This window comes from Ochotona princeps, chromosome 11, assembly GCF_030435755.1.
Source record: "Ochotona princeps isolate mOchPri1 chromosome 11, mOchPri1.hap1, whole genome shotgun sequence".
Classification (NCBI taxonomy): Eukaryota; Metazoa; Chordata; class Mammalia; order Lagomorpha; family Ochotonidae; genus Ochotona; species Ochotona princeps.
In genome coordinates this window covers 72,323,899-72,348,275 of record NC_080842.1, presented here as the reverse complement: position 1 = coordinate 72,348,275, position 24,377 = coordinate 72,323,899, and the positions used below count along the sequence as shown (strand labels likewise).

Sequence of the window (24,377 nt, the reverse complement as noted above, 5' to 3'; positions counted from 1 at the left end):
CGCCTGCAGACCCGCATTCTAAACACAGTTGCAGATTTTGGGGCCAGAGCTCAGCCGTGCTCTGAGCTGTCTATGAGCCCAGACAGACCCAATCACCCTGCCACTGCACCGAGCTGTGGTTCAGGAGCTGGCTGGGCCTGAGGACACAGACGGGCTCCAGAGAGTGGGACCAGCGATCCTCCAAGGCCCCTCTTACCTTGATTCAGTGACAACTGTGTTAAACAGAAGTGATTTTTATTTAAAAATACAAATAAAACCAAAACCCTTCCCAGGGACTCCTAACTTTGCAAACCCCAAGCCTCACAGAGAGCGCTAGGTTGATCACAACAGAAAGGAAATGCGTCTTTCACGGTGGCAAAAGTCACCGCCAGCCTGCACTGTGTGCGTCAGGTGCCAGGGGCGTGGCCTAGGCTGGCATCGCCTGACAGCTGGGAGGCCTCATTCCCTGTGAGCTCCCGCCTGCAGCAGACACGTGGCCTCCCTGTTACACAGTCGGTGCGGCTCCCCAGAGCCCATGGCCTGAAGAGCTGGTGGCGTGGGCACAGCCTGGAGGCGCCTCTGGGTACCAGTACGAGTCGGCTGGCCGCTGTGTGTGGGCTGCGACGGCGATGGCCCAAGCGTGGCGGGTTCTAGGCTGTGGACCCGGCCACGGCCATGGTCAGCGGCGTGGGGAGAGGTGAGCTGCAGGCCTGAAGGCTGCCGGCGGCCCCTGCTTGCCCCTCTGTGCACACAGCTGACCCCGAGGGGGCCATGCAGCTGCCCCGCTCCATGCACCTGCTGGCTGTCACCATGTAATTTTGCCTTTATGGGGGTATTATTATGACTGATTTTTTAAAAGATCCTATTTATTTAGTGAAACGGCAGGATGACAGGAGAGACAGAGCTCTTCCATCCCCTGGTTCACTCCCCAAAGGGCTGCAACAGCTGGAGTTGGGCCGATCTGATGCCGGGGCCCCTCCTGAGTCTCCCACGTGGGCGCAGGGCCTGAGCCCTCGGGCCAGCCTCTGCTGCTTTCCCAGCCACAGCGGCAGGGAGCTGGGCGGGAAGTGGAGCAACCGGGACTCCAGTGGGGGCCCCTGGGATGCCTGTGCTGCAAGCGGCAGCTCTAGCAGCTGTGGCGCAGCACCACCCTGAAGCCCCTAGTTTCCAAACTCCAGGGCGCATGGCACTCTATGGCATCACAAAGTGCTAAGCAAACTCAGGCTCTGTGCCAGCCAGCTCAGGCCACCAACTGCTCGACTCCGCGTGTAAGCTGAATGACCTTGCACTGTGGGCTTGGCGGTTCTGCCTGGCCTACAGGCCACAGACACCTGCAGGACTTTGGAGCTTGGGAGGATCATAAACCCCAAAGCCTCAAGGCGGGCGGGGTGAGGGTGCAGGCACCGTGTTGGACTAGGCTCCCGCCCCGGACCCAGCCGGACAAAGTAAACAGATCGGAGGCACGCACGCCGCTGCCAGCTCTCCTTTGGAGCACAGCTTGTGCCCAAACAGGCCGGCTTCCACCGGAAGGAGCAAGCGTACCTGGAGTCACCTGCTCTCCGTTACGCCTCTCCTGTTTATCTCCACTGGGGTGGGAGTGTCCCTGGCTCACCTCCCTTCTGCCCACAGACCCAAGCCCTGTGGCTCCGCTTGCTGGGCACACACCCCGCTATGCCAGTTTCTAGACCAGTGAACGTGCGGGGGGTCAGCGCCATGGCTTAGCGGCCTAACCCTCTGCCTGCAGTGCCAGTATCCCTTATGGATTCTAGTTCAAGTCCCCGCTACTCCATTTCTGAACCGGCTCTCTGCTAATGGCCTGGAAAAGCAGCAGCCTTGGGACTCTGCATCCACATCAGAGACCAGGAAAAAGCTCTGTCATTGTGATCCTTTGGCGAGTGATCACTGCCAGATCTCTCTGTAAATGTGCCTGTTAAGTGACAATAAATAAATCTTAAAGCATTTCACAGTGCTGTGAGTCTGTGGTTTGACAGGAAGTGGTGGAAGGTTCCAGATGGGTACAGGATGGTACCTTGCTTGAGATGGCAGCAGCTCCCTGCTGGAAGCCCCCCTCACCCCTCGCCATGCTGTGATGAGGAGCACCATTTGCCTGCCAGGTGGCCCAGACCTCACTGGCTTGTGCGACACACACTGGTTCCTTCCACATACACGCCCACCCCCACACCAGCACCGGCTCCCATTTGGCCCTTGGTCGGCTTTTTGGAGCTGCTCCTGGATCCAAATATCAGCTCAACCCCCAGGCTCCCGGGCCGGTGGCCACCATGTGTAATCTGCCTTCCACGTAAAACTCAGTCCACGTGGGCCACCGCCTGGCTCAGCACCGGCCCATACCCAAGTGCCCGGGTTCAAGTCTCACGTCCTCTGCTTCTGCCCAGCCTCCCACGCAGGACTGTGGGTCACCGCTGTCCACAAGGGATACCCGGATGGAACCCCTGGCTCCTGGAGTGGGCCCGGCCAGCCCGGGCTGTGCAGACACTTGGGGAGTGAACTAGAACCATGAAAGATCTGCCTCTGCCTCTCTTTCAAATACATAAATTCCCCCCACACACATACACACAGGCATTTATGTTCCCTAATTCTTCACCAATACCCACTACCAAGGCGAGTGTCTGCGGAGGGAGGTCAGGGCTGGGTGGCCACTGGCCGAAATGGGTGCCCTATCATCACTGGCTGTTCCCAGCCTGGAGACCAGGAGGCTTCTGGTCAGAGGTGGCGGCCTAGGACAGCAAGCAACAGGGAGACCCGTGCCAGGCCCCTTCTGGCTGCTGCCGTCAAGTGCCCAGGTCAGGTCAGCTGTGTAGGGTGGTCCCATGGGCTCGGCCTCAGGTGAGCACCTCACGAGAGGAAGCAGGAAGCCGCGGGTGTGGGTGGTGGGAGGTGGCTCAGGGCCGGGCTCACACCAGTGACAGCTGGCTCCCGCCAGGGCGAACAGGGTCCTCTCCCCTGGCCTCGCCCACCACGGTCCCACTCGGCCCTGGCAGGGGCCTGGGCCTCCAGCCAGGGCGCTGTGGCAGCCGGAGCGCTGGTAGGAATTTCCGGAGCAAAGCCCACGCCGTGTCCCCTGCCCGCAGACACCCGGAGCCGCCGGGGCTGCAGCCGCGACGCCACCGGCCGTTGCCAGGCGACGAGGGGCCGGTGCATGACGTCGGAGGCGCGCGTCACGGGCCTTCCCCCCGCGGACGGAGGCCGGGAGGCCGCGGACGGTCTGCAAGTTCGCCGGGTCTGCGAGCTCGCCCGTGCAGGGTCGGGCCTCGGCCGAGCACCTGCTGTGCGCCCGGCGCGAATCCGAAGGTCGGGGCCGAGCCCGCTGCAGGGGCGCGGGACGGGGGCGGCCGTGTGCCACGGCCCGGGGCGCGCCGGGGAGCTGCTGGGCCCGGGTGGCCGAGAGCGCAGGAGGGCAGGAGTTGGGACTTTGTGCCCTGGGATTCTTCCTGGCGTGGATCCCGGGGGCCTGGCCGGGATCAAGGGTGGCAGATGTGCGACCTTGTGCAGCCGACGGCTCGTTGAGCGGCTTTAGTTTCAGAGGAGCTCCCACTGTGGCAGGTGCGCGCTGGGGTCCCGTGTCCGGTGCGGTGGAGGCTGAGGAGGACACGGGGAGGCCCGTGGCACTGGGGTGTGCAGGACAGGCTGGCCGCGGAGGGGGCAGATTCGGGGTCCAGCTGGGGCTTGGGAGAGCGGGAGCTGCTGGCTCCATGGCCCTCTGGGCCGGTAGTGAGGAAGGGAACGGAGTGGGGAAGGCAGCGGGTGGAAGGGTGTGACTGCATGTTAAAGGAGTTTTAGAGAAATCCAGGAAGGTAACAAGTTGCCTTTGCACTTACTTTGTGGGTTTGTTTTTTCATTTTTTTCTTTATTTTGACAATGTTTACATAGTTCATTAGGGTAGAAAGGTTCAAGGGCTACAGGAAAGTGGGTAAGACCGCTGTTTCCACATTGTTTTTTCCTGTATCTGGGGTAAAGGGGGAGATAAAGGGAGAAGCCCCACCCAGCCTCCCACCCACCCCAGGTCTCTGATGTGGGGCATGCTCCGAGGGTCCTGCTCAAGTGGTTGTGATAGTTCAACAGTTCTGAACTGCTGCCAGTCTCGCCACTGCAAGCACAATGAAGTTGCTGCACAATCCGCCGACTGACAGCGTCCACCTCAGAGGCTCCATTTGCCCTGTTTTTCACTGCCAACCTCTGGCTGGGGGAGTTGATTGACTTGTTCTGTCCTCTGTGGTGGTGCCAGGCGTCCTCTGCAGGTTCCGATGGACTGCCATGTCCTCCATGTGCGCCTGGTCATGCTCTCCACTGCTCCGTCTGAGCCTCTGAGGAGGCTCGGCTCTGGCACTTGCACTCCATGGCAGACTTGGTTTCTGAGTCCGGCAGTTCGATTGGGGAGATCCCCAAAGAAACTTTGTCTGAGGTGATCCCAGACCAGATTTTTGTGTGTACTTGCAAGTACAGGGCCGGCACAGTCCATTGCCTCCCCATCAGCTGGTGGTCTTTGCAGTTACTTTGTTTTCTTTTTAAGAGGCAGAGAGACAGGGAGAGCCCACCCCCTCACTCCCGCAGCACCTGCTGAGGCCGGCTGGAGGTGGGGCTGCGTCCAGGTTTTTCGTGCAGTATCAGGAAGCCCGTTCCCTGGGCCCTAGCATCCACCTCCCAGCCCCACGTGGAAGCCAGGCTCTAACTGAGCAGCCACTTCTCGGAGCTGGCGCTCCCAGGCTGAGCACCCAGTCTCTCCTGAAAGGCGCTGAGTGAGGAGCCACTCACCTGTCACCCAGTTCGGCCATCTATGATGTGCACAGAGGTCAGCCTTGGTGTGTTCTCAGGGGCTGTGCGACCTTCCGCACCACGCTCACAGTACACCCCAGGCCCCTGCAGGCACCTGGGACCCGCACCATGCTCACAGTACACCCCAGGCCCCTGCAGGCACCTGGGACCCGCACCACGCTCACAGTACACCCCAGGCCCCTGCAGGCACCTGGGACCCGCACGCTGGGAGGCACTTCTGCTGCTTGGCTCCTGGCAGCTCCCTACCCACTGTCTCTCTCAGTGCGAGGGCTCCATATCAGCTGGAGCTGTGCCAACCTGAAGCCAGGAGCTTCTTCCGGGTCTCCCACGTGGGCACAGGGACCCAAGGCTTTGGGCTGTCTTCTACTGCTTTCTCAGACCACAAGCAGGGAGCTGCATGGGCCATGGAGCAGCCAGGACTCAAAGCGGCGCCCATGTGGGACGCAGGCCCCGCTCTGTGCGTGTTCCCTGTGCTCGTCCTTGCACATCCATCACGCCTGCCTTCTGCCCAGGCTCAGTTTGTGCTCTATTTCCCAATGCCTTAAAAAAAAAACAACCCCCAAACATTGTTTATTTGAAAGGCAGGGCTGCAGAGAGAGAGAGAGACAGAGAGACGGAGAGACAGAGAAAGAGATCTTCCACCTGCTGGTCCACTCCCCAAATGTCTGTAATGACCAGGGCTGGGCCAGCCTGAAGCCAGGAGCCAGGAGCTCCTCCGGGTTTCTCACATGGGTTCTGGGGTCCAAACACTTGGGCTGTCCTCTGCTGGGCTCCCAAGACATTAACAGGGAACTGGATGAGGAGTGGAGCAGCCGGGACTTGAACCAGGTGCCCATAGTGTCTTAATTCACTGTGCCACAGCACTGGCCCCTTTCTATTGTTTCATGGGGACATTGAAGAGCCTGGCCACGGGGCAGACCTTGCTGGAGGGACAGCCTTTCAGGACCATCTACTTGTGTCTCAGCAAGTTTTTGGGGAGTGGTATGGAAGCACGGGCTGGATTTGGTTCCTTGAGGACCCCCTCACTCACCAAGTTCAAGGTGCCCTGGAGCAAGGCCATGGCTGTGGAGGGCAGGTCTCCAGCTTCGTCTGGCCGTGTGTCTGTCCACTGAGCTCATATGGCAACTGCTATGCCTGCCACCCATGCCTGGGTCCAGGAGAGACCGGTGTGCCCGCCTCACAAGTCGCCCAGCCCTGCCTCTCCTTGCCGCCCCCTACCCTGCCCTGTCCCTGGGGGCGGTGGGAGGGAATGGCACTCCCTGACGGGCTGCTGTGTGCTCCCTGCAGGTTGGCGGCACACAGTGGCGATGACATCCACGGCAGAAGCCCGTGTCGACGCTCTGCTGCCTGACCTGCCCCCGGGGCCCCTGCAAGTGTACCGGGCCCGGGCGTCCTTCGACTGGCGACAGCTGGCGCTGTTCTTGGATGGCGAGGACATTCTGTCCTTCAAGGTGAGCCGGGGGGGCCCTGGTGGCTCAGCCCCTCTTTCCTCCAAGCCCACCCTCTGGGGGTCCCCGGGATTCCTTGTGAATGGAAGAGGCTCCCCCAGCTCAGCGGGTGCAGCGGCTGCTGGCCACCAGGCCCCTGACCACAGCCACCTGCTGGCACAAGCGAAAGGGCTCGGGCCTTGCACGCAGACGGGGCATGTGCCTGTCTGTCTGTCTCCCAGGACTTCCTCCAAAATGCCCTGAACCCAGGACATCCACTGGGGTCAACATGGGGCTTGCTGCCTGCCCAGCAGCCCCTGCGAGCCTCGAGGGTTGAGGCCAGGCCTCACACGTCCCTGCCACGGCCCGTCCGTCAGCTGGCAGCTCCTGTTCCCCTGTCCCCTCCTCACGCCACCCCTTATGTCCCAGCAGGCTCTGTCCTTGTGTGTCTGTGCAGAGCCCTTCCATTCCCTCCTGTTCGCCTCTGGTTCTCACTGTGAAATGTATACATCTCAACCACGGGCTTTGTCCTCGTCAGCCCTCCCTCCACTGAACAGGTGTGGCCGGCGGGAGTTCCCGCCAGCTCTCAAGACGGGCAGGGCCCACAGGCCGTGCGTGACGTGGGCAGCTTTCTCTGTCCGAGCCTGGGCTACGTCCAGCCTCCGTCTCCCATGAGGCTGGGTCCTAACAGCCCCCTACCCTGGGACAGTAACCAAACGCCTGTGACAGCCAGTGTTGTAACGAGGAAAGGCTGGTGGAGTTTGCAGAGCCAGGGCTCCAGGCCACCAGGCGGTGGCTGGTGGTGAGGACGGTGTCAGGCACACGGCCTGGGGGTGGCGAGGACATTCTGCTGTCGCTGGCCACCTCCTCCGCAGCCCCCCCTCTGCCCCGGGTGGGTTCTGTCTTAGCCCTCCCTGCCAGCATTAGCGTCTCTGTCCCGTGTGTTTTCAGAAAACCATCTTCTCGACCCTGGAGAAGGACCCGCTCTTCGCGCGCTCCCCCGGGGCCAGCCCGGCCCTGGAGAAGTACCGAGAGCTGACCTTCCTGTGGTGCAGGAGGGTCTTTGAGTACGACTTCCTGGACATGCATGACGCGCTCAAGAGCCCCCTGAAGGTGCTGGTGCTGGTGCACTCGCTGGGCATGTACGACTGGTCCCTGGCCTCCAAGTTCCTGCTGCACGTGCTGGTGAGCCACGGTGGGCCCCGGGCTGAGCGGGGCTCCTTCCCGTCTCAGTTCTGGGGGATAGTACCCCCGTCGGCCATGCGTGTGTGGCTGGGGGTGCTGGGCTCTCCCATCTTTGCTGTCTCTCTGGGGTTCCTATCTCAAGTTCGAGGTGGCTTTCCCATGGTCTGGGACATGAGGCCCTTCACAACTGTTCTCCCGGTCCCCTCATGCCCTCGGTTGGCCACTCCTCTGAGCTGGGGTAGAAGAACCCCTGAGACAGGGGTGTCGGGAGTGCATGGGGGGTCCGGCCCCTCACCTGCACTGACTCCGTGACCCGGCGGTCTCCCCAGGTTTTTGGCTCGGCCATCTACAGCTCGGGTTCTGAACGGCATCTCGAGTACCTGCACAAGATCAGAAGCCTGGAGGTGGGCGCGGCCCTGCGTCTCCTTGGGGTCTGGCTAGCTGCTCAGGGGTGGAGGGAGTGGGGGCGACATGGGTTCGGGCCGTCCTTCCCCTGGGGTCCCCGGCGTGCCGGCTGTTATGTGATCGCCCAGTGCCTGTCCCAGTCAGTGCCTCCTGCTGCCCCTCCCACTGTGGGAACAGGCGAGACCACGCTATCCTCACATGGCGGCCATCCACCATGGCGCGTGTGGCTGCCGTGAGGAGAAAGAACTGGCAGAGCATGCTGGCTGCCTGGAGGGCCTCCCTCCTCCTCCCCCTTCTCCATCTCCCTCCCTCTGCTCCCTCCCCTCCCTTCCCCTCCTCACTCCTCCCTCTCCTCCCTCCCCTCCCCCTCTTGTCTCCCTTCCCCCTCCCCCCTTTCCCCGGCCCCACGGAGGGCCTCCCTCCCACCTCACACTGCTTGTGCAGATTTTTGGGTGTTTTGCGATGACGGAGCTCAGCCACGGGAGCAACAGCAGGGCTTTGCGGACGACTGCTCACTATGACCCTGCCTCACAGGTGTGTGCGCCCCCCTGCCCAGTGAGCCAGGCCAGGGCCCGCACCTCTACATGCATGCTGGAAGGCAGGCCCAGAGCTGCGTGGCCCTGCCGTGGGCTCCCACCCCCACGCCGGGGCTTGGGGGTCTGTGTGTGAATTGAGGTCACTTTTGTAGCTTTGCTCAATGGATGACCCCCTCAGGGTTGGGGCCCCTAGTAACTCTGATCATGCCTTTTTTTAAAAAAAAAAAAAGCTTCTTTATATGAAAGGCAGATTTACAGAGAGAAGAGACAAAGAGAAAGATCTTCTATCCGCTGGTTCACCCCCCAAGAGTGGCTGCAATGGCCAGAGCTGACCTGCTCTGGAGTCAGAAGCCAGGAGCTTCTTCTGGCTTCTGGACCCACACGGTGCAGGGTCCCAAGGCTTTGGGCCGTCCTCGACTGTCTTCCTAGGCCACAAGCAGGGAGCTGGATGGGAAGTGGAGCAGCTGGGACTCACACAGATGCCCATATGGGAGGCTGGCACCACAGGGGGAAGTGTAGTGTGCTACAGCATAGTGCCAGCCCCACTGTCAACTTTGACTCTCACCCCTGAGAGCTTAGCCCGCAATACAGACCCAGTGGGGAAGGAAGAAGCTGCCCGCTGCGTGGCTGACATGTGTCCCACAGCTGAAAGTGACGCGTCTCTTCCCTCTCCCTGCCCCACAGGAATTCATCATCCACTCGCCCGATTTCGAAGCCGCCAAGTTTTGGGTCGGCAACATGGGCAAGTCAGCAACACATGCGGTGGTGTTCGCGCAGCTGTACACAGCCGACGGCCAGTGCCACGGGCTGCATCCCTTCCTGGTACAGGTAGGGACGGCCCTTGGCCACGTGCCCGCGCACTGAGTCTTGCCTTGCCCTGCGCTGAGCGCGGCTGTTGCCCTGACGGCAGCCGTGCGCAGCCGTGTGCTCAACTTTTGAAACCTCGTAGGAGTCGTACATGCAGAATGGCAGTGGGAAATGCCCAGTGCCCTGCAGGCCACCTGCCCCGGTGGTTCCTGTGGCTGCTGTGGCCCCACCCACATACACCTCCGCTCATGCAGCCCCATCTTGTCTCACATATAGACCCCCGTCTCTGGGCTAGGGCCTCCTGGGAACTCCAGGACAGCCCTGGGACCTCAGCATGGTCCCTTTTCCCAGACGAGAAGGTCACGTTGCCCTGAGCCACCTGTGCCCCAAAGCTGTCCTGGGATAGCCTCAACTTGGCCTCTGGGGTGCCCTGATGTGTCCATCTCAGTCTCCCAGTGACCCTAACAGCGGCTGGGCTCCCTGTGCACAGATCCGGGACCCGAAGACCCTGCTGCCCATGCCAGGGGTGATGGTCGGTGACATCGGACGCAAGCTGGGGCAGAACGGCCTGGACAATGGGTGAGTGCAGGTGGAGTGCCCCGGACTCCGTGCTGGGGACTGCTCAGCCCGGACAGTCCTTCCACATCCCAAGCTGCGTGGCCACCCTCCAGGGCCTGCCGGGGCCCCTCAGAGCTGTGTCCATCCTCGGGTCCCCATGGAGCCGGCTCAGTGGCTCCCCGGCAGGTGGCAGCTCCCCGCACTCAGGTCAGCACCGCCTCCTGCTGGGGTCTCAGCCTGTGCTTGGGGCGGGGGACATGAGGTGCACAGCTGCCACCTGCAGCCCCAGCTTGCTCCTCCCAGAAAAGGGCATGCACTCTGGGTCCTGCCCAGGCAGCCTGCTGACCTCTGCCCCATGGCAAGGGGCGGGGAAGGCCTGGGACAGCCAGATGGGAGCGCTGGCATGGCTGGTACCGGTCAGGCTTGGGAAGGCACAGTGCATGCAGGAGGGCCAGGCGGAGGCTGCGTGGGTGGGGGAGGTGGCCGGTGACTTGGGGGCGGGCTGTGCCTCAGGTGCAGAGAACATGTCCTGAGCCTGCACCCCCGGGGCGGGTGGGAGCCTGGAGTCCAGCCTCAGGGCCAGACAGGCTAGGACCAGGAGACTCAGATGGCGAATAGGACGGGCACCTCCCCAGGGCTGGATGTACCAGTCAGACTACGTCTCCTGGGCATCAGAGAAGGCTGTGGCAGTGTCTCCCCAGCCAGCACAGACACGGACTAAGGAGCGGGATGTCTGGGCTGGCATAGCCCAGGCCTCTGCCCGGGCCTTCAGAACAGGCAGGGAGCTGGATTTGACAGGGAGCTGAGTTAAAGGACCTTGTTGAAAGCAAAGCCGCGTCCTCGCGTTCACTGGGGGTCTGAACTGGACGCCCGCTGGGCGGCACAGGCACTTGCTTGTTAGCCCCAGCAGAGGGCGCCCTGGTTCCGGAGCACAGCCAGGATCCTGGCCCGCTGTCTTCCTGGGGTATCCCTGGCTAGGAGCTGGCCTGATGCCCCAGCTGCTTCACACATTAGCATTACGACTCCGTGGTTTTGGGGGTTTAAAAAATGTCTAGGTCATTGATTTTGAGAAGAAGGATACCAATTTGTGGGCAGAACTTTGTTTTCTGGGGGGAATTCCCAAGGATGTGGCCCGGCTCCCAGATGGGGAGCGCCGTGGTTCCTGCTATGTGGCTCAAGAGCCAACCAGCGCGGGGTGGGCGTCTGCCCTGAGGGAGGCACAGCCTTGGGGACCCACCAGACACCTGGAGGAAGTCCCCATGACTCGTGGGCTGGGGGTAGCACTGAGAGAGGAAAGACATTGCCGGAAGCTGGGGCAGGAGGCCTGGAGTGGCGGTGTGGGTATTGCTGGGAGCAGGGCCTGAGCCCCGGGGCTGGAGGACTTCTGTGCTTCTGGGCCACAAGCGTGCAATGCACACATGCACACCACACTCCGTGTCCCACGTGTCGTGTCCGACACACCATACCTCACGTGGCTGATGTCAGCACTCATCATGTTGTACCTAGCCCCACATCACACACAGACCCCGTGTCACATACACCTGGTGTCTCCTGTGTGACACACACACTCCTTGCCACATGTAGAGCACAGCACATACAGCCCTCACACTGCACACTGCTGGTACCTGGTCCACGATGCTGCACGCCCACGCGGTCAGCTCTCCCTCCCCTTCTCTGTCTCTCGCACACTCCTCTGCCCGTACTGAGTTCTGGCTTGTGGTGTGGCCCTGTCTGACCCTCCCTGGCATGGCCCTCATGGTGCAGGCAGGATTAGCAAAGAGCAGGTGGAATTTCACTTTGAGCTGAGCGCGCGCACACGCCGCCGTGCCGTCCGCAGTGTAAATACCTTGGGATTTGTTCCCTGCCTGGGGCTGCGAGAGTACAGATTTTCCACTCCTTAAAAAGGGCATTTTCCATTTACAGACACACGCCTGACAAAGCATTCCTCAGCTTTCAAGGAATGCGCTGGCAGCCCAGGGCTGGGTGCCAGGCCGGGCCTTCGGGATCCAAGGGGGCTCCTGGGTGGGCGGCGGAGCGGCCCGCACAGCGGGGAGCTGGCCAGGGGCTGTGGGGCAGAGCTGATGGCTCGTGCACCAGGGTGACTGTGGAAGTAGGCTCCCACCTGGACACAGGCAGGACTCTGGAGCGTGGACGTACTCACGCAGCTCCAGGGTGCTCCGTACGTGGCCTGGGCAGGGCTGCCTAGAACTAGGGGCTTGGCAGTGGTGCCCGTGCCCCAGGGGTCAAGTGTGCAGTGGGCACCAGGCGCTGTGGCCTTGTGGGAAGGGCTCAGCCCCAGGCCACTGCTCAGGAGGCAGCCACAGTCTAGCAGGTGCCCCAGCACAGGACCTCCCTTCTGGTCCCCTAGGGCAGGGACCCACCTTGTGTGGGTGGAGAGACACAGTCGCCCCCCTGGAGGATGCAACATGCAGCCCCGCTTAGGGTCATCCATGCTGGGGGCGGGGACGCTCTCGGGGCGGAGGTCAGAGGGGTCAGGAAGGGGCGTGGCCATTCCGGTGGGCAGTGTGGGGTGGTCTGTGTCCCCGTGTGGTGGGGGAAGCAAACTGGTGATCAGAGCTCTGGAGAGCGGGACAGAGGGGTTTTCATTGCCTGACACACAGGGCTGCCCAGGCACACACAGGCAGGCACGCCTCGGACGGTGGAGGCAGAGCTGCGTTAGCCTGGCATTTGATGGGCAGCAACTCGGGTGGGCCAGCTGGGGTGGGAGGGGCAGGTACGGGGTGTGGACGACCACTCTGCTTGGCTGGCAGGTGCAGTGCCCGAAGCCGTCACAGCCGAGGGCTCCCAAATAAGCGGCTCGATGTGGGGGCGGTTGGTATTGGCAAGGCTGGCACTGCACTCGTATGATTCTTGTGTTTCTGTGACTGCAGCTGCTCGTGCCCAAGCCTGTAGCCACGACACTGTCCCACGTGATGCACACACGGGGACACGGGGCCCCCACGAGCCCTGCCTATGCAGCCACGGCGCTGTCCCACGTGCTGCACACACAGTGACACGGACCCCAAGCCAGTGCCAGCCTGACGACATGATGGCACGTGGCTGGTCTGGGGCTGAGGGAGGGTATGAGAGTCAGAACTGCCCCTTGCGCCTCTAAAGTTGGTTGATTTATTTGAAAGAGTTGCAAGGAGAGAGAGATCTTCCATCTGCTCTTACACTCCCAGATGGAAACAGCGGTTAGGGCTGGACCAGAACAAAGCTGACCCTAAACCCTCACCCTGACCCTCATGGGGCTGACAGGGGCCCAGACACTTGGACCCTCTTCTGCTGCTGTGCCAAGGCCAGTAGGCAGGAACTGGCTCAGAAGTAGAACAGGCACCAGCATGGGATGCCAGCTTGGCAGGCGGCAGCTTTATCTGCTACGCCACCAAGCCAGCCTGGAGATTCCTGTGTTTGAGAGTGTGCCTCAGGGGCTTAGCATCTCATCCAAGGGCCTGGGTTTGACACTGGATCTCAGCTCCCTGGCAAGGCAGCAGGCGGTGGGCCACGTGCATGGGTTCCTGCCAGCTCTGTGGGAGAGGCTGGAGCTCACAGCACCGGGCTTCCTCTGCCTAGCCCCTCCTGTTGCGGGTCCCTGGGGAGAGTCCTGCGTGCTGCCCGGGTGCTACCTGCCTGGCCCTGCCCTGGACCGTGTTCACAGCCTGTCCCACAGAACCCCCTGGTGGCTGGGCTGGCCGTGGCAGGCTGCTGGCCTCATCTTCCTGCCATGGTCTGGGACTTGGTGCCCCGGGAGCCGCCCTGGGGCTGGCGCGAGCTGGAACAGAGCCCACAGTTCCATCCCGCAGGTTTGCCATGTTCCACAAGGTCAGGATCCCCCGTGAGAACCTCCTCAACCGCAATGGAGACGTCACCCCCGAGGGCGCCTACGTTGCCCGCTTCAAGGTATGGGCAGCCCGGACCTGCAGGGCGCCCTGCTCAGCGCCCCAAGGGAGACCTCCCCACCTGCCGCCTGGGCTGCACCTCTCCTGCCCCCAGCCAGCAGGGGGACCCGGGGGCAGCTGCCTAGCCTCTGCTGGGGCTTGGGCTGACATGGGCCTGGCCGGGAGGGAGGACCGACTCCTCCCAGCACTGTTAGGGCCAGGGGGTCTGCCCTGCGGGATAGGGGCAGGGACAGCACTGGAGAGAGAGCAGGGGCCCCTGCTGGGGGTGCTTGGACCCAAGGCCCACGGGAGACATGGACTCTCGTGCTCCGACCACAGGGGGGAGTCCCCGCACGACACTAAGAGGATTCTGATCACTCCACCCAAAGACTGCGGGAGCAACTGCGGAGTGTGGGCCCTTGCCGCCCCAGCAGCTGCTTTTGGTCCTCTGGGCGTCCCTGCTGGCTGCTGACCCATGCCTGGGCTGCGGCTCAGGGTGCCTCGAGCGGGCCCTTGCCGTCCCGCCATCCCACTCTGGCCTGCACTTCCTGCCAGGACACCAGGCAGCGCCTGGGCGCCACGCTGGGCAGCCTGTCCGCAGGCCGCGTCTGCATCATGAACGTGGCGGTGATGCAGCTCAAGCTGGCAGTGACCATCGCCCTGCGCTTCTCTGCCACGCGCCGTCAGTTTGGGCCGACGGACGAGGAGGAAGTGGCTGTGCTGGAGTACCAGGTGCAGGTACGGGTCTGTACGTCCTTCCTCCGCCAGCCACCTCCTGGCCATGGGGATCCTGAGGTGGCTGGCAGGGCAGCGGACAGAGGCTGCTCGAGGCTTCACAGGGGCCTAGTCTAATCTAAAGTAGGAACGGCGAAGGCAGTGAGGCTGCTGGGGCAGGTGTGCCCTGAGTGTGTGCTTCTGAGGTCACGTGTGTGCCCTGAGTGTGTGCTTCTGAGGTCACATGTGTGCCCTCGCGGTGCGTATAGGTCACAGGTGTGTCCTCAGTGTGCAGGTGCGCTATCCACACCCACTCACTGCCACCATGCACACCCACTCACTGCCACCATGCACACCCACTCACTGCCTCCATGCACACCCACTCACTGCCTCCATGCACACCCACTCACTGCCACCATCCATCCCTCACTCACCTCTTGCCCCTCTGATCGTGCCCACCCCAGCCCAGTGTGGCTCCAGTTCAGCACAGATAAAGCTGCACCCTGTGTGCTGTGAGGGGCGTTTGGCTCTCTGGGAACCCCTACCCTGCACCTTCTTCTCTCCCCTGGCTCGGCTCCCAGTGTGCAGTGCCAGCCTGCCTGCCCATGTGCCAGGCCTAAAGTCCATCCCCATGGGCTGCCTACTCATGCCACAGCTAGGCCAGCCCTTGGTCACTGCCATGGTCTGGGTGGGTTGCTGTGAGCAATAGATGTTCCGGGTCTGTGTCTGAGGTTGGCCACAGGCCTACAGGCAGCAGCCGCCATGGGGTGGCTGCCCTGGCAGAATCCTGAGTTTCCTGGGGTGGGGTCTCCTGGTGGGCTCAGGCCCCAGAGAAGTGTATGCGCCTGCCTGGAACCGGGGGTGCTGACACCGTACCCCACGTGTTGCAGCAATGGCGCCTGCTTCCTTACCTGGCGGCCATCTTCGCGCTGGAATACTTCTCCAAGTCGCTCTTCCTGGACCTAGTGGAGCTCCAGCAGGACCTGCTCGGGGGAGAGCGGAGTGCCCGGCAGGTGAGGCCGGGCGGCAATGGGGAGTCGGCGTGGGTGGCACAGGAGTGCAGCCGCATTCCCTCGCACTGCCGGGACCTGAGCGGCCGTCCTGCTTTCTCGCCCACGCTGGCCGGGCCCACTCTATTCCCCTGCCCTGCATGGATTGCATGGTTCTGACCCTTGCCCAGATAGCTATGGAGTCCAGCTGGGGCCAGCCAGGTGAGCTAGCAGGCAGGGGACAGCACCAGCATGGCGTGCGGCCACTGCAGGGTGAGGCTGGAGCTGACCTGCACGGTTCACCCATGAGTGGATCTTTCGTGGCTCCCTGGTGCCGCTTCCCAGGCAGGGAAGATGCCAGTCAGAACCTGTGACACAGGCCTGGAGTCACAAGATGCCTGTGTCCCTGTTAGGATGGGTTTCCTACTCCCAGGGCCACTGGAGCAGATCACGAGTGGACAGTGTGGCACACGTGTGTGCTGAGGCCGGCCCCGTCCCCGTGGGGCTCTGAGGCGGGTCTGACATCTCCTCTCACCAGCTCTGGTCCTGTTTTTTCCCCAAAGGAGGAGCTTGGCCGTGAGATCCATGCCCTGGCATCAGGTGGCAAACCCCTGGTCTCGTGGACTGCCCAGCGTGGGATCCAGGAGTGCCGGGAGGCGTGCGGAGGACACGGCTACTTGGCCAGTAGGTTTCCGACAGGCGTGCGGCAGCGGGTGGTCTCCTGAGCTTTGCCGCCCGTTTGAGGCTGGGCCAGGGCCAGCAGATGGTCAGATGGCCACGTGCAGGCTGCTGGGGGGTGGCGTTATTGGAACACGACCACACGCACTCACTTCCAGGCCGCTTAGCTGTTCTTGCGCCGTCAAGGTGGCAGTGGTGATGGAGGTGGCAGCGTGTCACAGAGCCCACAGCTCCACCACCTCCCGCATCTTGGTCAGAAGTCGAGGGTGACAGCTTGTCGAGAGAGAGTGAGGGGGTCCACTGGACGCCACGGGAAAAAGCCTTTCAGCCGTAGCTGGGACTCAAACCTGGGCAGTTCTGATGGGAAACTCCTGAGTTGGTTGCAATGAACTCGGGGATGGCACGCGGGGGCTGGGCTCTGGGCGAGCTGGTGGCCGGCGGCTCTGCCTGTGTGGAGGGACAGGTGCTGGCGAAGCGGTGGGTGGGTGTGGCAGGTGCTGGCCAGTGCGCACTGCCCGTGCCGTCCTGCTGCTGGACTCCGTTGCTGTCGCCATTGTCCTCCCACCTCAACCCTCTTAAATAAGTGATCAGGAACAAGCTGTCACTCGTCAGTGTTGTGGGCCGCAGCTGGATGTGTACCCGCCCAGGGACCAAGGTGCAGAGGGTGGGGCACTGGGGGCCTGTGGGTGCCTTTCCAGTAAGGGGGCCAGGCAGCCTCAAATCCTCTAGCCCCCACCACCCGGCCTGTGGGCGCTGGCTGTCCGTCAGCCGCTCAGCAGTCCCTGGCCTCCCGGCCGCTCTGAGAGCTTAGTCCAGCGTACACCAGTGCTGGCTGGAACCTTGCAGGATGTGTCTGAACCCCCACGGCCCACGCCTGTGGCTTTACCTGCAGCTGGCCACCGCCCCACCCAGGGTCGCACAGCTTGTGGTGGGCTGGGGTCTCGTTGCAGTGAACCGGCTGGGCAAGCTCCGGGACGACAATGACCCCAACTGCACCTACGAGGGAGACAACAATGTCCTCCTGCAACAGACCAGCAACTACCTGCTTGGTCTGCCTGTGCACCCGGCCCCAGGTAGGAGCCCAGCCCCAGGTGGGCACCCGGCGCAGCTGTGGGGAGCAGTGGGGCAGGGGCACCCCCGGCTTTCAGCCTGGTTGCTTACTATGGCGGAGCATGCCCAGTCTCTCTCAGTCTCTCCGTTGCGTGTCTCAGACAGAGCCAGCCTGAGGAGCCCCCTGAAGTCGGTGGACTTCCTGCAGGGGTACCCCAGCAGCCTGGGCCAGCGGTTCACGGGCTCCTGCGCAGCTGACTGGCTGGACCCCGCAGGTGAGCTGTGCTCCATGGACTCGGGCGTGGGGAGGCTCCTGGCCCAGCAGGGGGAGGGGCTATGTGGGCCTTCACCTGTTCTCTGGACACTCGTTGCAAGGGGACCTGCAGTGTCTCTCCCCAGAACCTCGCTCCTCCGTCCCTTGCCTGGTGGCCCAGAGAGCAGCCTGAGCCCCTGCCAGCCAGTTCTCATCCTGCCGCGCAGTGCTGGCATCGCTGGCTTGCCATGTGCCCTTGCTTGAACCTTGGCCGTGACGTCACGTGTCTGCCCGCTCGCTCCCCACTGCCTCCTGGCCCCTGTCCCTGCCCAGGCTCAGCTGCAGGCCGGGGGCAGGGCCTGGCATGCCTGCCTTGGCTCCTCAGCTTCAGTGCTGTGTGCAGGGTGGTCCAGCCTTGTCAGGTCTGCAGGAGAGCGAGGCACAGATGGTGGCACCCCGGACGTCCATGGGCACGTAGGCCGCATGTCCCTCATGTGCTGACATAGGGCAGAGGGCCTGGGGACCATGTGTCCCTCACACACACACACACACACACACACACACACAGGGCAGAGGGCCTGGGGACTGTGTCTCTCTCACACACACACACACACACACACACAGGGCAGAGGGTCCCTAGGGACTGTGTCCCTCATGTGCTGACACAGAGGGCGGAGGACCTGTAGGGACCACACCCATGGGCCTGTGGGGACTGTCTTTCACACACTCACAGGGTGGAGGCCTGCAGGGACCTGTGTCCCTCACACACACACACACACACACACACACACACAGGGCAGAGGGCCGCTGGGGACTGTGTCCCTCACACACACACACACACACACACACAGGGCAGAGGGCCCTTGGTGACTCTGTCACACACACACACACACAGGGCAGAGGGCCGCTGGGGACTGTGTCCCTCATGTGCTGACACAGAGGGTGAAGGACCTGTGGGGACCACACCCTTGGGCCTGTGGGGACTGTCTCTCACACTCACAGGGTGGAGGCCTGCAGGGACCTGTGTCCCTCACAAGCCTGTCCCCGTCCAGCCCGGGACGAGGGCCCTCCCTTTTTCTAGCATGTCCATGCTCTGGGAGTTGTCCACACACTGTGGCTGCTGCCCCATCTGGTCCCTCAGCAGCCGCCTGGGTCACAGTCCCTGGACCGCGGTACCAAGCGCCCTTCTGCTAACCAAGCACAGCGACAGCAGCGGACACCTCACATCCCCAAAAGAGGCAGCCGGGCAAGGACTCCAAACTCAGGGATGCATAGGAGCAGTGTGCAGGGAGAGGCAGAAAGTTGGGATGTGGAAAAAGGAGCTTAGCCACTGGACCTCCAGCCACGAAAGAGACAGCTCAGAGTGTAGGTTGACACTGCACGGGAAAGGCCTCCACCCTCTGTCAGCACGTGAGGGACACACGGTCCCCAGGGGCCCTCCACCCTGTGTGTGTGAAGGACACACGGTCCCCAGGGGCCCTCCGCCCTGTGTGTGTGAGGGACACACGATCCCCAGGGTTCCTCTGTCCTGTGTGTGTGTGACACACGGTCCCCAAGGTTCTCCGCCCTGTGTGTGAGGGACACATGGTCCCCAGGTATCTCCGCCCTGTGTGTGTGTTTGTGAGGGACACACGGTCCCCAGGGGTCTCCACCCTGTGTGTGTGAGGGACACACTGACCCCATGGTGCAAGTGTGAGCTTGCATCACACAGCCTGGAACACCAAGCCATTAACACATATGGAATTTTTATTTCTAGAAGTTTCCATTCCTGCTTGTTGAACCTAGGCTGCCTGTGGGTAGCTGAGACCATGCGTAAGGCCTAGGGCCTTCGTCGGAGGACATGCTAAGACCACCATTGGCATTGGGTCCCCCTTCTCCTTCCCGCGAGCTCTGAGCCACGAGCAGCTGCCTGGCATGAGGGGCTCCTGGCCTCAGAGGCCCAGGGCTGGTCCAGGTCCCCAGCCCCCACCCACGGCTCGGGCACCCTCCCTGGGAGGAGGGGCTTCCTGCATGCTGTCTGTCCGCGGCCTCCTTCTGGCTTGGTCAGTTTCACAGTGGACAGCATGCGGAGGGGGAGCTCTGGCCCCAGCACAGAGCGCGTCATGCACCAGTGGTCCACATGGACAGAACATGTATGTGCCCTGTGCCGGCCTCTGCTGTGGCACCATGTCTCCCACAGACAAAGCATAGGACCAGGGACCTGGAGCTCATCCTACATGAGGCAGGGCAGCCTTGTGGCTGAGCCAGGAACCCCCAGTGCCTGCCTGGGTACCACCCAGCCCCTGCCTGCAAACCTGGACCCACCTCATCCCTTGCACACATGTGCGTGGTGCTGGCTGGCCCGGGGCAGGCGTGTCATGCGTCTCAGGTCCCATGTGGTCACTCCCCTTTCCCCTTCTCTCGTATTGAAGCCCCTCTGGCCGCATATAAATGGTTGGTTTGCTACCTGCTCCGGGAGAGTCATCAGAAACTCCACCAGGAAAGAGTGTCCGGATGCAGCGATTTCGAAGCCAGAAACAACTGCCAGGTGCGGCAGGGGCGGCTCTGACGCTAGCCTTGGGGTCGCTGGCCCTGGGGTCGCTGGGCCCTGGGGTTGCTGGGGTCGCTGGGGCCCTGGGGTTGCTGGGGTCACCGGGGTCGCTGGGGTCGCTGGGGTCGCTGGCTCCTGGGGTCACTGGGGTCACTGGGGTCGCTGGCTCCTTGTTCGGCCTGCGAGCTGCTAGCCTGCCATGCCACAGCTGGCTGCTCTGTGCCATGGGAGGTGTGCAAGAGGCAGGGGTGCTGGGCTGCCTCATGCTATCTGGCCTGTAGGCCAGAGCTGGGGCTGCAGGGGCTGTGGCATGGCTTCCTGGGCACTTGGGTGCACAGCGGGGCCCTGGACACTGCCCCCATGCAGTCCCCTTGTGACGCAGCAGCCCTGGGAGCCTTCCTTCTGCTACACCTCGGGTGTTGCCTAGAATTCCTGACTTTGGTGGGGTAGCCCCATCTCCTCTGCCACCATGGCCGAGGGTGGGCTTGGTTCTCATGCATGGATGCGGGTCCCAGTGCCTGACCCCGGTTCTGAAGCATCTCTGAGCACGAATCTGAACACCAGAGCCCAGCATGCTGATGACGGTGGGCCGCAGGAGCCCAGCCCAGCCCGGCCCTGCACGCCTGCCCCGGCCCTGCACTCCTGCCCCGGCCCTGCACGCCTCCCCGGCCCAGCACGCCTGCCCCGGCCCTGCACGCCTCCCTCCCCCGGCCCTGCACGCCTGCCCCAGCCCAGCACGCCTGCCCCGGCCCTGCACGCCTCCCTCCCCCGGCTCTGCATGCCTGCCCCGGCCCTGCACGCCTCCCCGGCCCTGCACGCCTGCCCCAGCCCTGCACGCCTGCCCCGGCCCAGCACGCCTGCCCCGGCCCTGCACGCCTCCCCGGCCCTGCACGCCTCCCCGGCCCAGCACGCCTGCCCGGCCCTGCACGCCTGCCCCGGCCCAGCACGCCTGCCCCGGCCCTGCGCGCCTGCCCCGGCCCTGCACTCCTCCCCGGCCCTGCACGCCTGTCCCAGCTCCACACCCCTGCCTGCGTGATCCTGTTCCATCAGGCGCAGTGCGTGCTTGTGGTAGGGAGCCACAGCCCCCACGTGTTGTTTTTCTGATGAGGACAGTGATCGGGGAAGAGGTGGTGGGAGGGGAGGGAGGAACGCTGGTAAAGGAAGTTGTGACTGTCAGCCTGTGTTGTGGACGCTGGGCCCGAGGTGCAGCCGGGCCCGGGCCCGAGGGAGGCACCGCGACCCTGCTTCCCAGGCAGGTCGCCCAGGCCGCCCGCCCTGGCCCTGTTTGGCTTGGTCTGTGTGGATGTGGCGAGTGAGAGAGGCTGGAGCAGCCACATCCTTGGCGTGTGCAGGGCCTGTGGGAAGACCCTCGAGCAGTGGGCTTCTCCCAAGCAGCACCCCCAAACCCTAATGTGTACCCCAAGGGATGTGCAAGAGGCACCCTGGGCTCCCTGATGCGACCACCCACAGCTGTGTCCCCAGGCTCCACATGGAGTCCCCCAGTGGCAGCGTGGGTCTCAGAGCTCATGGTGGCATGTTCCCTTGGGCATGCCTGGGCACTACGTCTTGGTGGTATGTCCTGGCGGGGCTCTGAGCAGTGCCCTGTGGCCCCATCTCTCAGGTGTACCACTGCCGGTCCCTGGCCCTGGCCTTCATGGAGCTCACGGTGGTACAGCGGTTCCTCAGCTACACGCACCATGTCAGTGTGCCAAGCCCACTACGAGCCGTGCTGGGCCGGCTCAGTGCACTGTACTCCCTGTGGTCTCTGAGCCAACACACTGCCCTGCTCTACCGAGGTGAGGCCTCCCAGAGGTGGGGGGGTGGCGCTGTGATTCCATAGGCACCTGTCACAGCTGGGGGGGACGCCCCACTGTGATTCCACAGGCACCTGTCACAGCCAAGGTGTGGGGGCACCCGCTGTGACTCTGCAGGCACCTGTCACAGCCACAGGCTCCTGTCACAGCCAAGGGTGTGTGGGAGACCTGCTGTGATTCCACAGACACCCGTCACAGCTGAGGTTGTGGGGGAGACCCGCTGTGACTCTGCAGGCACCTGTCACAGCCACAGGTACCTGTCACAGCCGAGGGTGTGTGGGGAGATAGAGGAGACGCCTAGACTGCATCACGGAGCTGTGTAGGGTGGGGCCTTGCACCTGCCACTTCCCCTTGACCCAGAGTCCCTTTGAAGTCAGCTCCTGGGATAGGGGCAAGCAAGTGGGGGCAGGGGAGGGTCCTGGTAACGGGCCCGACCCCCCGCTGTGCTCTAACCTTCCCGATGCCCTCGCCCTGGGCCACAGAGCTTTGCTGCCCTAGAGAGAGTGGGTCCCTCCCTGCTGTGTGTGGTTCTGGGCTTAGGACTAGCCAGGCAAAACCCACCACCCCCCAACACCTGCCAGGAGGCCAGGGGCATGCCCAGGTCCTGCCAGTCACAGCCTCAGGCATGCCAGGCTCCGTCCCTGGACCCTCGGACCCACAGGAAAACCAGGGACAGCCTGCCTCCACTCCTGTGCTGCTCAGCCGCTCTGGCCCCCAGCCCCACACTCCCACCCGTGGCAGGCCGGCTCCCTACGCCGCCCCATGGCCATGAACTGTCCAAGAGCTGAGTCTGCACCCTGAGCTGGCCACCCCGTCTCAGGACCGGGCCTCTGCAGGGCTGTTCCTGGCATGCTCGGGTGACCAGGGCTGTGTTTGCAGGTGGATACTTGTCGGGGGAGCAGGCGGGCAAGAGCTTGGAGGCTGCCATCCTGGACCTGTGTGCCCAGGTGAGCGAGCTCCAGGTGCGGTCCCGTGCTCGGGCAGGGTGGGCAGTGGTGCTCAGGCCTCCGCATAGCCCCATCCCCACCCGCCAGCATTCTGCTCTCGGGCTGCAGCCCTGCAGTCCTGGCTGCTGGGCCGTTGGTGGTGCTGAGCTGACGCCTGGGGTTCGCTCGCCTGCAGAGGCTGCTGCAACGGTGTCTGAGCCCAGAAAGTCCATGGCGCTGGGATGAGAGTCAGTCCCAAGGGGCCGCCATTTCTCCCCCATGGTGCAGGTGGCAGTCCTGCCTCTGGGGCTAGTTCACCTCTCCCTGCATCAGCCCCACCCACCACCATAGCCCCTGGCTGCCTGGGAGTGCCAGGTACTGCTGCGTCCACGGGGACTCTGCAGGGCGGCACCGGCTCGTGCCCTGGGTGCCCAGAATTCTTTGCTGCCACGGAGCAGCCATGTCCCCCTGCCTCATTCCCTTGGCGACCGAGGTCAGCCAGGCGGAGGGGCTGGCACGTGGTCCTGTGGACCAGGAACAGCCAGTGCCTCTATGTGCAGTGGGGCAGGTGTGGTTTCTGTATGAGGGGCCGTCCCCTGTCGCTCCGCTGGTCGTTGCGGTCCTGCCCCCTTCCTGGGCCCCGTGAAAGGTGACTGCCCGTGGTGTGTCATCAGGTGTTTGCCGGAAGTGGGTTTGTGCTTCAAGACAATCCTGGGGCCTCGGGGTAATCACAGGCTTTGGAGGGAGCGCCAGGTTGCCCTGCTCCCACTGCCTGCCCCCGATCTCTGGGTCCGGCCCCTCGGACCGGAGAAGCAGTCTTCCTGCCAGGCCAAGGCCAGGGGCTGCCTGGGAAGGCAACAGCCGATGGGCACCATAGCCATGGAGCTGGCAGGGCACCCAGCCTCCAGGGGTCACGTGGAGCTGGCCAGGCATCGAGCGCCCGGACTCCATCCCCTAACAGCTGAAAGATGATGCTGTGGCCCTGGTGGACACCATCGCTCCCCCGGACTTCATCCTGGACTCACCAATCGGCAAGGCTGATGGCCAGGTAAGCAGAAACCGCCTCTGGGCTGGTGGGGTTAGGGAAGTCGGGGTGACAACAGGGGACCCCACTGTGGGATGGGCCAGCAGGGCTGGGGGCCACGTGACCAGACGTGGTGAGGCCAGCTAGCAGGGTGGGGGAGGGTTGCCTGAGGACCCGTTTGAGGACAAGCAGCCGCAGGACTCCCACGGGAAGCACGAAGCTGTTCCCCACGTCAGTGACGTCCTGGGCTGTACTAGAATTGAGTTTCCCCAATCCCAGCCTCTCAGAAATAAAGTATGTCCGTAAATTGGCCATAAATCATCGAGGCTCTGCGAGAGGCGACCGTAGGGAATTTCCTGTGCCTCTGACACAGCTGAGGCGGGGTGCAGGGGTGCGCGCACGAGACCCTAGGCGCCCCTGCGTGCCTCAGCACTCATGTGCCCACGCGTGTCTCGCACAGCTCTATAAGAACCTCTGGACCAGTGTCCTGCAGGAGCGCGGCGTGCTGGAGCGGCCTGCCTGGTGGGCAGAGCAGGCCGTCCACAAGCCCGTGCCCAGGCACCTGAAGGCACAGCTGTAGCTGACCAGCACGGGCCTGCGCCGGACCCAATGGAGGCGACCAAGGGTGCAGAGCAAGGATGTCGGGCCACCGCAGCCGCACCCCTCCGACCCACAGCGCCACCCAGGCTGAGAAGGGGCTCGGGCCGACCCCAGGGGCGTGTTGGTGATCCGCAGTGCAGCTGGCGTCATAGCATGGGATGCTCATTATTCCGCATTTTCTGCTGATATGATCTTTTGAGTAAACAGGAAATCATTTTTACAAAGCTCTGCTT

General features: G+C 63.2%; 1 protein-coding gene across 1 annotated transcript in view; it reads left to right on the top strand.

Moving 5' to 3' along the window:
- Window positions 1–24,377, top strand: part of ACOX3 (acyl-CoA oxidase 3, pristanoyl) — a 24,883-nt gene extending 506 nt beyond the window's left edge. The window contains exons 2-20 of the mRNA XM_058670395.1: window positions 1,492–1,570; window positions 3,069–3,473; window positions 6,058–6,221; window positions 7,149–7,382; window positions 7,712–7,786; window positions 8,232–8,321; window positions 9,008–9,151; window positions 9,621–9,709; window positions 13,492–13,588; window positions 14,122–14,304; window positions 15,171–15,293; window positions 15,833–15,953; window positions 16,898–17,020; window positions 17,159–17,272; window positions 19,662–19,777; window positions 21,402–21,576; window positions 22,474–22,541; window positions 23,482–23,568; window positions 24,005–24,377. Coding sequence (XP_058526378.1) covers window positions 1,492–1,570; window positions 3,069–3,473; window positions 6,058–6,221; window positions 7,149–7,382; window positions 7,712–7,786; window positions 8,232–8,321; window positions 9,008–9,151; window positions 9,621–9,709; window positions 13,492–13,588; window positions 14,122–14,304; window positions 15,171–15,293; window positions 15,833–15,953; window positions 16,898–17,020; window positions 17,159–17,272; window positions 19,662–19,777; window positions 21,402–21,576; window positions 22,474–22,541; window positions 23,482–23,568; window positions 24,005–24,124 — 2,607 coding nt within the window. The 3' untranslated portion in view covers window positions 24,125–24,377. The remainder of the gene's footprint in view (window positions 1–1,491; window positions 1,571–3,068; window positions 3,474–6,057; window positions 6,222–7,148; window positions 7,383–7,711; window positions 7,787–8,231; window positions 8,322–9,007; window positions 9,152–9,620; window positions 9,710–13,491; window positions 13,589–14,121; window positions 14,305–15,170; window positions 15,294–15,832; window positions 15,954–16,897; window positions 17,021–17,158; window positions 17,273–19,661; window positions 19,778–21,401; window positions 21,577–22,473; window positions 22,542–23,481; window positions 23,569–24,004) is intronic.